General features: G+C 33.8%; 1 protein-coding gene across 3 annotated transcripts; it reads right to left on the reverse strand.

Moving 5' to 3' along the window:
• Positions 1–4,611: 4,611 nt before the first annotated feature.
• Positions 4,612–12,530, reverse strand: LOC133682192 (U-box domain-containing protein 33). Of its 3 annotated transcripts, none has more exons than XM_062105474.1 (9): positions 11,915–12,529; positions 11,682–11,803; positions 11,295–11,416; positions 11,075–11,179; positions 10,295–10,754; positions 9,988–10,125; positions 8,754–9,302; positions 5,467–6,228; positions 4,612–4,999 (listed from the first exon to the last, which is right to left on the reverse strand). In XM_062105474.1, exons 1-9 carry the CDS (start codon positions 12,180–12,182, stop codon positions 4,805–4,807), a joined length of 2,721 nt encoding a protein of 906 aa, XP_061961458.1. In that variant the 5' UTR covers positions 12,183–12,529; the 3' UTR covers positions 4,612–4,804. The 3 variants fall into 3 exon arrangements, with proteins under 3 accessions (XP_061961458.1, XP_061961457.1, XP_061961459.1); XM_062105473.1 differs by having other exon boundaries at positions 10,295–10,760; XM_062105475.1 differs by having other exon boundaries at positions 4,857–5,004; positions 10,295–10,760; positions 11,915–12,530.
• Between the last annotated feature and the right edge of the window lie 2,462 nt (positions 12,531–14,992).

Here is a 14,992-nt window from a genome sequence, read left to right on the forward strand (position 1 = left end):
GCCAACTGGAATCCAAGGACTATTGCTTACAATACATGAGCAGTCCCAAACAGTATTCCAGGAACAAATTGCAAGACTTAATAGCAGTCTAAAACTAACAAATCGAAGGCCAGTGCCCTTACAATGATAGAACTGGAAAAAGAAAGCAGCAAAAGCAATGCCGATTAGAATGTCAAAAACAGAATTGCAGAAGAGAATAGCAACTTCAAAGAAAGCTGCGGCAACATAGTTTCAGGTAGAATTGCATCATATCTAACACACAAGTATCAGCATTATAGAATGATAGAATGCATCAATGTCAACATTAGCAGCAGCAGCAGCAGCACCATTGTAATAAAAGAGAGACCAACGAGACGACACTTCGAAGATGCGGGCACCCCAACTCAAAACAGAAGGGCAGTGCAACCTCAGAGATAGACAAAACTGTAAATTTATAACAGCAGGAATCTAGAAACTTAAAACTGACCAATGAATCCCCACTATCACCCTAGTATCACAGGTGCATCAGCAACGAGCAGTTTGCCCTTATACAGGTAGCCCTGATAACTCGCGCCAGAAGAAACACAAGGGGCTTAAACTACATGATGATTTTTCTAAACTTTTAGAGCAACATGCTCCTGATTTTAATAAACTACCACATTAGTAACGTAAGAGTAGCCGTATTATGAATGCCGATGATATGATTTACTAATTATCAAACCAGGAAAAAATCGAGCTAAGTTCTATATTTATCTTTCTGAGAAAGAACATCTAATAACATTTTGTTCTGTAATTACAGGTTCACGCTGCATTAGAAGATGATAATTCAAGAAGTAAATTCAATTTCATAATTTAGTAGGAATTGATAGTACTTATCAATTGAATTCAATTTCAATTATTTGATTTCAAATAAACAGTAAGAATTAAATGTTAGTCCTTGCAACTAAGAATTGACAATCTAACATGGAAAAGACTGAGACAAGAGATGAAACTATATTCAATGCTGCAATGGTCTTTGCTGAATAAAATAATGAAAAAGATGGCTGGGGGACCTGAATGCAAGGTTTGTCATGCGAGAAGAAGGAACTTCAACGCTGCTGCAGCCACTCTTGAATTGCAGAACGAAGAGAACGATTAGGGATGAGTTCAAAATTTTCAAACATTATGGGATTTAATCAGGAAAACAGCAAAGTTTTTGAGAACAAAATACACTTTAGAAAAAACAACTAATGACAATTGAAAAGAGATGAGAATAGCTTTCAATTTAAGAAAGCAATGGAATCACCTGCAAATGGGACAATTGAAACGCAGCGGAGGCTGTTGGGGTTCTCAGGAATCAAATCGTTACATTTCTTTTGGATATTTCTTTTAACTGCTTTCAATTTTTATGCAAAGAACAACAGTTTCTTGTTGTAAATGCTGGGAGATTGACAGTCAGCATTTCGACACTATTTGGACAACAACGCCAGCCCTTTGTGCGTCCTGTCAAACAATCCATTATTAACTTTTCAATATTATGCAATATCAGAAATAAAGTCATTTTCGTCTCAAACTTTTTTTCAATTAATCTTTAATGATCAATTTAATGATTGATTTCTTATAATTTGTTGCAGAATGAAAAAGTTCAATAAAAGATAACTAATGTGTAAAACAAGAAGAAATTGCATGGCTAATTTTAAATTCGCACAAAAAAATTCTTTTTATCCACCTCCTTTCCTTCTTCCTTTTTTTCTCTATAGTCCCTTTGTTTTTTTTTAAAAATTTTAGTCTATAAATTCATTTTATTCATCTTCAGCCCATGTGTTTAAAAGAGAAGAGGCAAACTCGCTAGAAAATAGTAAAGGAGAGATAAATATCAATTGATCATATTTAATTTGTCATATTGAAGTGACAAAATAGATCTATTTTGATGTCAACAAGTTTTATTCTGCAATAAAAGTTATATTCAGATGTTTTAAGATCTTTATCTTGCTTGAAAAAATAAATCGGAATCGAAAGAAAACTTTTTTGGGGTTGATTTTGTGTCTTTGAACTAATTTTGATGTGTTTGAGTTGAGATATTAGTTTATTGAGATGATAAGAATGTTTATTAGATGTTTTTTTTAATAAAAAAGAATTAAAAAAGAATTTTTGAAGCAAGAAAATCTCAACTTGATTTTTCAACTACCTTTCTCGTGGTTGAAATCTGAGTAAATAAATGACATGTTGTCTATTTTTTTTTTTTAGAAGGTCCTTCGCCCCTTAAAAAATAAAGATTGATCATGTGGGCTTGATCTCACAAGCCCACACACGTCTTCTTTCTGGCCTTTTATTTTTTTTTATATATATTTAGATTTAAATGTACTATGATTTTTTAAAATCTTTTTTCAATTATTATATTCCTAATATGAAAAAAAAAGTTCATGAATATTCAATTAATATAAAATATATATTTTTATTTTGAATAGGATTTTGGTATATTTTTTTTTGTCTTTAATCATATACAAAATACCAAGAATTTATTTTAATGTTTTTTGTTTTAATTTGCTTTTAAAATCACAACGGATTCTTGTTTAAAAAACCAAGCTTGCAATTTAAGGGCATGTTTTTGTTAAAACCATTAAGAGAAGTATTAATAAGAAAATAGAGTTTAGACTGGAGATATATATTTTTTTCTTTGCTAAATTTTTATTTTGATAGAATATTAATTATTATTTTAGCCATTGGAAGATAAAGACAACTTTTTTCTTATTCTTCTGCTTGAAGAATTAAAGTTTAGTAATTTATCTGCTAATGATAATTGTCTGGAGACTGTCTCAGATTAAAGGAAGTCGAGGTTTCTAATTGAGATGCAGGTAGGTATCCCTAGTCATTTAATTATGAACAAAAAATATAACCTGAGATTATTTTGTAATGAGCGGTCATCAGGTTCAACTTATGCCTTATTTGTTTTAAGGAAACCAAATTTCAGGAATTCATTTTCCTAATTTTTTCATGTTTGGCAACCATCCAGAAAGTTAGTCAAAGAAAAGTTAATTCCAGTCAATAAAAAAACTACCTTTACTCGTAGAAAAGTGTTTTCCTTTCCTTGTCAAAAGAAAAACACTTTCCTTTACTGATAAAACACATCTTTCCTCTTTCTGTGTCTCTTTTCGAAAATAGTTGAAAAGCAAAGAAGATCTGGAGAATTACACTTACATTTCAGATATTTTTTCCCTCAAATTTCTCTATTATTTCTCTTTATGTTTTTATCTTCTTCGTATTTTTTAGATCTGTAAGAATTATAGCAAAAAATCCTTGATCTTGTTTAATTTGTTGTCTGTTCCGAAAAAAAATATTTCTCTGTATTTGTATTTGCTGTGCAAACAATCCATCATGGTCGGGGAAGCTGCCTGTCAATTTTTTTCCCATGCTCAGTTTTCTTCTTCATCTCCTCGTCACATTCAAACAAGCTCACAGAAAAAGCCAACCAAATTCATCACAAGCAAGCCATAAAAAACACAATTTTTTTTGCACATTAGGCAGCTTCCCCAACCAGTCCCTACCCTGTTTCCCCGTTACCGGATTCAGAACAAAGAGAGAGACGCAAATAGAAGGGGAAACTGTCGGGGGAGAGAGGGATGAGAACTGGGAATGAGGAGCAGATCCTTGAGGTCTAGCCCTCTTGCCCCTTGCCCCTTGAATCTGTGATGTTGTCCTGCTTCTTCAGAAAATAGGGGAATGGCGAGAGAGAACCGAGAGAGAACAGGGGAAGAGAAAGAGAGTCGAGAGAGAACAACCGCAAGAGAATAGCCGAGAGAGAACTGGGTATGCAGGAGGGGAAACCCAGGGGAGTGAGGGGAATGACAAGGGAATTTGAGAAACCGAATGAGGGGAATGACGGGGGAATGAGGGGAAACCAAATGACAGTGGAATGAGAGGGAAATGAGGGGAAACCGAATGAACTGGGAAATGATAAGGGAATAAGAGGGGAAATCGAATGAGGGGAATGACAGAGGAATGAGGGGAAACCGAGGGGAAACCAAATGAGGGGAATGACAGGGGAATGAGGGGAAACTGAATGAGGGAAATGACAGTGGAATGAGAGGGGAATGAGGAGAATTTGTGAGAAACCAGAATGAGAGGGGAATGACAGTGGAATGAGAGAATTCTTCATACAAAAAAAAAAAACTCAAATATATAACTCTTACCATAAACTAATTTGGCTTTCTTCATATGAAAAAAAAAACTTATTTTAAGCTTTTAAAATTGAAAATAAATATATTAATAGGTTTAACTTAAAAAATATTTTACAAGCTTATTTCTCTATAATATGATATGACATATATAGTTATATTTTATAAAAGAAGCTATGTATGAATATAAGATATAATAAAAAAAAATTCATCATTATACTTTTTAGATTTTATTTTTTTATTGTAAATGATTAAATATTTATATTAAATATTTTATATATATCAGATAAACTTGAAAAAAAATTAATTCATTAATAAATTATTTTCCAGTTCATTTTCCATAACCAAACACTGGAAAGTGTTTTCCAGTTTATTTTCCATAACACTATCAAATATCGAAAAATACTTTTCTGGAATTCACTTTCCAATAGGAAACAACTTTCTTGGAAACAAACGGAATATATATATATATAACAAATAAAAGCAATAATAAAATATATAAAAGTACAAGATCAATAACATAATGTGACGTAAGCATTCGGTTGTCTTCTATACACCAGGATGACTGTAGTATGCCTAAGTCGAACAAAAACAAGATTCGAAAGAAAGGTAAAAAGACATGTTATGAAATTTCTATTACCTCTCAAGAAACAACTATACAATCTATTGTGCTAAGAACTTGTTTGCTGCTGCTGCAGCTGCCCCTGAATTGCCGAGCGAAGTGCACGGTTAGGGATAAGATCACAGTGTGCCAGCTTAAAGTTGGTCATGGGTGAAGTATCATGTCCGCTGTCTAGCCATCCTTTCAAGGCCTCTGCTTCATAAGTAAAACCATCGGCTGCTACATGTGGATCTCGCATTACTTCCTGCACTTTAAGAAAGCCATCGTTTTACTACATGGCAATGACAAGCCACAGAAATAGGTTTGCAGCACACAGAGGTCTATAGATGAAAATAGATTGTACAGGTGGCCTACAACATACATACATGATACAATGGCGCCTGTGCGTAAACACGGAAATGAGAGCTATTTAAACCAGAAAAATTACTCTATGATGGAGTTGAAAATAATCACAAACTTAAATATTGAATTCCTTTTCCTTTTGCAAGCTGCTGGTGAAGCAAAGGAAACTGAGAAGCAAATCATGGAAGAATACAAGGCTAGAATAATATATGTATCAGAAGGTTGCATCTAATTATTGTATTGTAGGAGATGAACAGTGGACTGGGATGCTTAAGAAGTCCTAATATAAACGACAAACTAATACAAATCCAGTTAGTATAGACAACTCACTCTAAGACATGAGAAAGTAAGAGGAATAGATGTACTTACTTGGAAAATGGGGCATATAAAATATGAAGGAGGTTGGAAATGCTCTTCCGAACCAAGCTGGGAAAAAGATGACGTTCCACATGAAGCCTTCATTGGCTCGAGTACCCTCCATACCTCTGATGCAAGATCTGGCCGGTTCTTTCGGTTCATCTCACAACACCTTAGTGCCATGTGAGCCAACATTTCAGCTTGCACAAACGGCCAATCTCCAGCCAAAGGATCCAAGAGGGTTTTCAAGTTTCCTTTATCTAATGCATACCGCACCTCCTTTGTTATACCCAAGGCCTGCCTTGCAGTCAACAATCTTAACAATATAATTCCAAATGAATAAACATCTGACTTTGGAGAAAGCTCTCCAGTGGAAACAAATTCAGGATCCATATACACAAAAGTTCCTTTGGGATCAGTTCTGCATATTGTTGTGTTGTTGCTAGAACCTTCCTTGTGATCCAGTAAACGACAGATTCCAAAGTCACTTAGTTTAGTGACAAAATTTTCATCAAGGAGGATGTTAGCAGGCTTAAGGTCACCGTGCACTATGCTGTGTGGTTTACTAGAGTGAAGAAAGATGAGGACAGAGCATAATTCAGTGGCGATGCGTATTCGAGTTTGCCAAGACAAAGGCGGAGAGTTGTCCTTGCAGCTCAGTCGGTCTTCGAGGCTTCCATTGGGAAGATACTCGTAAATAAGAGTCCACGCTTCTGTACATGCTCCAACAAGGGTGATAAGATTTGGATGTCTCATCTTGCTCAAAACATTAACCTGATATAAAACCACAGAGGTCATGCAGTGCAGAAAGTTGTAAATAATCATTCTTAATACAGTAAAATCACAAAATTAACCTTTATCATAGAATTTATTTAAGCTTGATTTGGGGGCTATTTCATGTTTTCACGTGGGTTTTTTTAGTTATAAGTAGGTTAGTTGAGGAGTAGATTGGTCTTTTAAAGTGATTAAAAAATAAAAATAAAAAGTAAAAGTCGTCAGGTGCGTGGGAAAGGCCACTGCGCTTCGACACGCATGCGCCTTCATACAACAGCCAAAAAATTTCTTCAACCGTGTCATCGGGTTCATACAACAGCCAAAAAATTTCTTCAACCGTGTCATTGGGTGACTCACAACGTCCTCTTTCATCCCAAGTGGCGCGTGTTGCTTTTTGATGGACGGATTGTTGTTGGGGACACTTTCTTTTTTTTCTCTTCTCTCTCCTTCCTTGAGATTTGTGCCTGGCATGGCAATCCTCTTGATTGAGTATATTTGCGTTCTGGTCCTCATTCTTTTGATTTGTTAATTTTTACCCTTCGCTCTTTCGTAAGTTTTTTTATTTCAATTGCATCATTCAATCTAGAATTTTTATTTTTTTTATTTTTCAAATTTGATCCTGTTTTTTTTTTCTTGCCTTTTTTGTAGACTTTTAATGGTTTTCAATTTTATCCTTCAATCAAGATTTTAGATTTGTTGATTTTTTTATAGATTTAGTTGTTTTGTGAAATTTATTTTTATTTTCAATTTAGCCCTTCAATCCAAAACTATCCACCCTCATTTTTTTTCTTTCAAATTTTATCCTCTTTTATTTTTTATTTTTTTATGATTTTTTTTTCAATCTCGTCCTTTAACATTTAATTTTTTAAAATTTAAGAATTATGGTTTTTCTAGATTCGGTGCCTCCAATCAAACGATTTGGGTCAAAGGTTTTATACGCTAACATGGGTTCCCATATTTTTTTAGGCTTTTTTTTATTTTTCGGTCTCATTACTCAAATGCTGGTTTTCTAAAAAATAGGCCTCATGGTTTTCTTCGTTTTTTCTTTTATAAAGTTGTCTCGATCTCATGACCTGACTTGTGGGTTTGACATGTTAACCTAGATAGTTCGCCCTTTTTTTTTTGCCTTTTAATAACTAATTTTTTCTTTTGAATTTTATTTTATTTTACCTTTCAACATCTAATTTATTGAGAATTGATCTTCGTGGTTTTTTCATATCTGGTGCTTCCGATCAAGTGGTCTGGGGCACGGGTTTTATAAACTAACAAAGGTAGGCATCGTTTTTTTTTTTTACTTATTTTTGTCCCATATCTTAATTCGATATTGGTTTTTAAAAAAATTAAGTTCCGTGATTTTCTTCATTTTCCTTTCGTTGTAGGATTATCCTGATCTTATGATTTGACTCGTGAGTTTGGCGAGTTGACTCGGGTGGGCTCAAGTCTCTTTTTTTTTTGTAATTGCTATTTTTCTAATCCTTTCCATCTCATGATTCAACATTGGTTTTTTTTATAAAACAAAATAGATTTCGTTATTTTCTTCATTTTACTTTTTGTCAGGTTATCCCGGTCTCATAACCTAACCTGTAGATTAGACAAGTTGGCCCGAGCAACCTAAAGTTTTTTTTAAAATTATAATTGCTATTTTTTTCCTTTTGTATGTTTTGAGTTTTTTTTTTTTCAATTTAATCTTTCAACATTTGGTTAGTTGAAAATCAAGCTTCAAGGTTTTTCCAAGTTTATTGCTTCTTGTCAAATGACTCAAGTCACGGGTTTAATGGGTTGACATAGGTTAACATCCTTTTTTTTCTGTTTATTTTCTTTTTCATTTTCATCGTTCAACATTGTTTTTTCTCTTCTTTAAAACACTCTTTTGTTGGGTGAACATTTTTTTCTTTGAATTTGTTTTTAATCCAACTAAGGGAAGAGCACAGGTTACATAGCTAGTAATTATACTAGAGATGTGAGAAGTATAACAAAAATCCTTGAAATCATTTTTTATCTAGTAAATCCAAATCTGTTGAACTATATATAACTGCTCAGCAGCAGATGGTCCAACTAATATTGACTGAAGTTATCTACATGGCAAAATGAACGGAAGCAATTGACCAATTATACAAATACAATGGGTAGATCAGTTACACTAGCATACTTGTTAACAAGATACTAACTAGTTTAGAGATTGCTAGCACAGCAGAACTATTTCCAACAAAAGTGACAATTGCATTGTGGTCCTAATATCGATGACAATTGCATTGTGTTCATGCATGATCACAATGCCAGATGCACTCTAAATCTATTACCAAACCCAACAGAGCATAGCAGCTGGGTTGGAGAGGGAGAGGCACAGGGAGTGAGAGGAGCCATCTATAATTCCACTCCAAGTCCCCAGGACCAGAAAACCATACTAAATAACAGTACTATTGTTGATAAATTAGCATAAAATCAACGCCACATCATGCCCTGTGGCTATAAGATATAAAGAGATTAACAGTTTGGAGAAAAATAAATTAAAACATGAATCTTACCTCCTGTTGAAATTCAGCAGGACCTTGCATGCTATTAGAGTGCAGCATCTTGACAGCCACCTGGGTTTGGCGCAAGACGCCTTTATAAATGTTACCATACCCCCCTTCCCCAATCTTACGGGATGGATCAAAGTGGTGAGTTGCCTCCTCAATTTCTGAGAAAGAGAAGTCAGAGAAGAACCAAGGCATGTGCGTGCTTGAGGCCTCTGTTTGGTTTCTCCTCAGCTCCTCGGCTTCTTTCAGTGCATTGTCACGGCCCTTGTGCAAATGATCCCGTTCTTTCTTGTAATTTTGCAAAAGTCCCACAGCAGAGATGATTTTCTGCTCCAACTCCTTTACCATCTCATCAGACTCTTCAATTTGCTTCTCCAGCAGTGATTTGTGATCCTGGGCAATGCAAAGTTCTCCCATGACTTCATCCTGTTCTTTATTTATCTTTTCAAGTTCTTTATTTCTGTTTTCAAGTTCTTCCTTTTCTTTTGCTAATTCTTCCTCAACTACTATTCTTCGTTTTGACTCCTCTGTATACAAGCTTTCTGATGCTTTGGCCTGTGAATAAGAATCATGATTGGTTATTCACATGTGTTCATACTGTTACGTACCTAGTCACTAAGAACTAGTGCAGTATATGGAAAGAAGGAAACTAAAGGTAGTGCAGGATTGGTAACGTCTGCAACACGCAATCAAGGAGGGTGATTAATTCTGTTAGTTGTTAAGAATAGTTAATTAGCATATTGTTACGGCTGTTATAGTTAGTTGGAGTAGTCAGTTAGTTGTTATCTTCAGTTACTATAAAACACTGATCAAGGGAATCAGTTGATTAGGAAGAAATAGAATACAGAAAATTCAGTCTCAACTCTTCTCTCTCAAATCCTCTCTAAACAATTCCTCTGTTCTTCACTTTATTTCTTCTTCACTTGTTAAGCAACCTTAACACATACAACACATGCTTGAAACTTTTATTTCAAGCAGCTCGGTGACCAATTACAAAGAAACTAATGGGAAATGGTGTCATGAAACGGTGCAGTTTATCCTGTCCGCTTATCATCAAAATATTGGTAAACATTTTGGACTATTCAGAACAAACCATAAAGTTTATTAACTTTTCTACGTCAAATTATTCAACTTAGAGGAATTAACATCCATGTATTTTCATGATAATTCACATATAAAATGAAATCATCTTCCTTTAAGAGGATGGGGGGGGAAAGGTAGTTTGTGAATGAAAGTATACCTTGCGTATGGCCTCAACAACGTCCCTTTCTTCTTTTGCACACCTGACCGCGTCTTCAGATGCTTCACGCCTTGAATTTTCGGCCTCAGCCATTGCTTGTTCAAGTTGATCATATAGAGGATCCTCTATACTTCCATCCTGCAGGAATCCATCAATCACTGAGTATTCAAAAAATTGGAAAAAAAAAGAAGAAAAACATGGGAACTCTTTCAGACATTGCATCAACTTGGGTGGCTAGAGCTACACTTGGAATTTGGACATCTTGCATGATTTAAAATGTGCATTTTCATTAAACGATTGCAAGTACCAGTACACTGGGAGGAGATGACTGGAAAAGATCCTCCTGCTGATGAGGCACTGTGCTTAACTCTGACCCAATCTCACTCCCTTCAATTCCTAAAAGCGGAATCAAAGCAACATTGCCCGTTCCACTGGAAGAGCTTGATGAGAAAACTGAATTTTGGGAAGTAGTCCTTGATAACGCATCATATTGATCAGAACTCCGGTCTGCATCTGACCTCAATGGAGTTGAAGGCCCTCCATCTGGTGAAGTCGGAGTTGTTAATCTCCCCCCAGGTCCATTAACATTCAGAGATCTTACCTTTCGGAATAAATCTTGAGCTGGATTGGTGAGTTTTCCAAGATGGTGCTGTCCAAAGAAAATAGACTGTGATCTCATAATATTTGATTGTCCAGCTTCTGTATTTGGACTTTTTTGCTGTGATGAAGATCTAACATCTGTATCAGTTCCATCCAGAGCACCTTTCCTGTCTCTGACAAGAACATGCATTATGGCCAAGATCATCACAACTAAGAAACTGTTCTAATCTATTAACACTTTTTACAAGAATGCTTAAGCTGTTAGAACTTAGAAGAGTCTAAACAAAAAAAAATCAGTATTAGTTTGTGGCCATGAATATGTGGTCAATGGTCCAAAGAGCCAAGAAGAAATTTAAGAAGGTTCTCTGTTGTTTTTCACTAAATAGAAGCTTCTTCATTTAAAATTATTGTATTCCATTTTCACATCCCAATTACTAGATACAGAACAAATTACTTAGGAACCAAGATACAAACAATTCAACAATACCGTGTTCGGATAAGGTGCCCCTTGCAAATAAACCATATGTGACAAGAAGCAGGTGCTTGAAGGCAAACAGAGACGGCCTTCTTAGACTTGATATCCATCATATTCCTGCAACAGTGAAGCATCAAGTTAAGCAATCGCACAAGTTCTACACATACAACCGGAACAGATAATCACTCTCTTTAGGAGCTGAGTGATTTGTAATGGTTCTTAAGGGCTTTACTTGGAATAGCGCTTGTCTGCTGCTGCTCCCATAACAAGATTCCTGATCCCATGCTGAGAAATGAGTTCTAAAATTCCCTTCTCAATAGACTCCATTTCAATATATAGTTTCTCAGCCCGCACCTAAAAAATGCATGTAAAAAAAAATTATGAATTTGAAAAAGAAATCATGCCAAACTCAATATTGTGCGAGTATGCGCCACAAATTCTTTATTTTTTCACAAAAGAGGACACGAGCTGATTTCCAAGTTTATTAAATAAAACTCTTCAAAACTCTTCTCCTTCTTCTTCGTATTTAGAACATAGATTTCCGCAGTTTAGATACACGCTTTAAAAGCAATCCAATAACATAACTTACGTAAAAGAAGAAACAGAAAAGAAGTTTTACCCCCATTTTTCGACAGAGAAAAAGGTACTCGTCTAACATCTTAAGCATCTCTTGCCTTTCCATTTCCCAGTATGCCCTCACTTCCTGTTCTTTCAACTTACTGGCCGGAAATTTGGTACCCACTGCAATTAAAAAAAAACACAAATATTACCCAGTAATTAATGAAAAACAAAAACCAAATTCACAAAAGTCAACACACCAAATTCTTTTTCTTTTCATCTTTGTGAACTTACTGAAAGGAATCATTTGCGCCGGTTGGTGAACATGAAAAACACAAATTCTTTTGCCTCCTGAATTCTGTAAAGCCCAAAATAACATCGATTTACATTCTTTCACAGATTTTCCTACAGCAACGAAGATCTTCTCTTCAATTACTCTTGCTACCGTTTCTTCCACAATCTCTCTACCACTTGCCATCTTTCCTGGCATTCTAAATTCAACCAACCTCAATGGACTCGCTTGTTGCGTTTTCGCAACAGGCACATGACTCACCATAGCCATATTTACAAATTAATCGTCAAGAAACAGAAAAAAATCAAACCAAATCATTTCTCCTTTCTCTCTCTAAAACTTACTCCAATATCTTCTCTCTCTGAAACTGATACAAAGAGCTCTCTTTCTCTCTCTAAGAAAGCAAAACAAACTGAATTCAACTCCGAGACTCTCTCTAAGACTCCAATTATCTCCCTTTTCGCGCTTAAAATGGCAGAATTTGACCAAAAAATTCGAAGTTGAGTTGAAACCTAACTTTGAGCAAGGAAGTAGAGGGTGGAAACAACAGTTAGTTGGTTTCGAGGAGTCATTGCTAGCTCTGATTAGGCTTGAAAAGGAATTGCTTGTCTTTGGTGGTGGTGATTTTATGTTTAAAGGCCCTGTATTATTTCCGTTTTAAAATTGTCTGTGAAAAATTTTGAAAATTTTTATTTTTTTTAAATTAATATTTTTAATAATTTTATATATTTTAATATATTAATATTAAAAATAATTTTAAAAAAATAAAAAATATTTTAAAAAGCAATTCTAACTATACTCTCCAACTAAAAGTTTAAAAAACAAATAAAAACTCTAAATTTTCACTCCAAATAAAATTATTTTAAGCAAAGTTGTCGTGACCGTAATATAATTTCATGGTGGGTTCTAAAGCTGTGCCGTGGATATTCGGTACCTGTTTATTTTAGCGGTAAAAACCACGTTTTATATTTTATTTATTTATTTATTATTTTATATTTTTAAATTATTTTGAGGTGATAATATTAAAAATAAATTTTAATAGATAAAAAATATATTATTTTAAAAAAAATACTCTTAAAACCACCGTTACCGTAATATCAAACCGTAACTAATTGCTTGCTTCGAGAGGAAGGCTCTGGATTAGCTGGCGGGGTCCATTGCAATATGAGAATGGGGTCCATTACATGAGAGAGAATGCGGTGAGGAGACACTCACGGGAGTAGCGTGGGTCCTTTCCCTTGATAGCGTATCCATGGTAGTATCGTTTATATTGCAATTTGAGAGAATTGCAATTTGACTGCTTGAGCTACTCTTCTCCTACGCGTTTTTCGTGTTCTTACTTCGTCAGTTGACGTGTTAAATTGCAGCAGTGAAATATCTCGCTTTCGATGATGGAATCAAATCCCTTTTTGCATTTCAACTTATTTTGAATTCATTTACGTGGATTAGATAAAGGAAAGAAACGAGGCGTCATTTTTAACGTGTACAAAAAAAAATTTATGATTATTTTGAATTTAATAATTAATATATAACTATTAGAACATAAATTGAAGAAATTTAACAGGATTTGAATCCGATGATGTTCCCATCAAAATAAAGAACTTCCATTTGTGCTAGTAATTATATATAATTGATTTTTATATATATATATATATATATATATATATATATATATATATATATATATAACAGCTCTAAGATATGTCTAGTGGATATCTAGTTATAAATTTTAAAATCTGAGATGTGAGATTTTCGATGTGAAAGATAAATTAATAATAATGACCATTCCAAGTTACAAATATGCGTACTTCTTCTGTGTATTTGAGATGAAAAATACGGGATGTGTTGGATACAGAAGATATCTTCATTTCTTTAGAAATTACACATGTCATTGTGAGTTGAATCAAATTTTTATTAAACCTAAAAAAAATATTTAGGTGATGAGAAATTTTTAACATTATTATTAAATTTAAAATAACGAATCATCTTTGAAAGCTCTCGACTTACCTGCTTGCCTAACCCGGATTTCAAGTTAAATTATATAAAAGTTATCTCGACATGACTCAATCAACTTGATTAATCCAGAAACAACCCGGACAATCGTTAAAAAACTTGGTTTGACTTTAAAAAAATTCAAGATAACATATCTTTCTTTTAATACTAAAGCAATTTCATATTAGATTGACACGAGATTTTTTACGTAAACTTACAAATCTACAACTTAAATTGTGGACTCCAATGGGTTTAACAACTTTTTAAAACTATTTTTCCTTAATGATATGATAACAAAAACATACGCGTGCAAAATTAAGCATCAATAAAATATCAAGATGTTTATTTAAGACTATAATAATCATATAAAAAGCAAACCAAAATAAATCAATCATGAATATCAATTTAAAATCAACCAAATTTTAAAGGTCAAAATTGATATAAGAAAGGCAAAAAGGATTTTATTGAAGAAAAAATGAATCAGTTACTCTTAAAAGCAAGCTATTTTGAACAAGCACTTGGGGGATTTTTTTTGTATTTTCATTGTGGTTTTTTAATTACATTTAAGTTGAGTGATGGATAATTTAATATTTTAATAAATATAAAATATTATTTAAAAAATAAAAGTAATTAGGTCGTGCAAGCACAAAAAAGATTGTGTGGCATTCAGATAGTGGCTTTTGAGACAACATTCGAGTTGTCCTAGCTACCTCACCATACCTGAGCGGCACGTGTGGCTAGCGGATGTATGATCTGGTATCGACGGTCTTTTTTCTCCTTATCTTCTCTATTCTCCTTAATTTATGCGCCTTTCTCTAATTTTTCAAAGCAACTATTCAATTTGTTCTCCATTAAGATCTTATATATTTTCTTTTGGTTGTTATTTGTTTTGAAAGAAATAATATATATTTATCTTTAATTTCATCATCCTTAAAGTTTTTTATTTGTCAAATCTAGTCCATTTATTTGTTTTATTTGACGTAGTTCTTAAAATTGAATTCTTCTTACGATTCATCCTCCTTTAATTTTTTTCCTTTTAGATTTGATACTCATTCTTTTGATTGCTATTATTTTTATTTTGAAAATTT

Source organism: Populus nigra, chromosome 2 (genome assembly GCF_951802175.1).
Source record: "Populus nigra chromosome 2, ddPopNigr1.1, whole genome shotgun sequence".
NCBI lineage: Eukaryota > Viridiplantae > Streptophyta > Magnoliopsida > Malpighiales > Salicaceae > Populus > Populus nigra.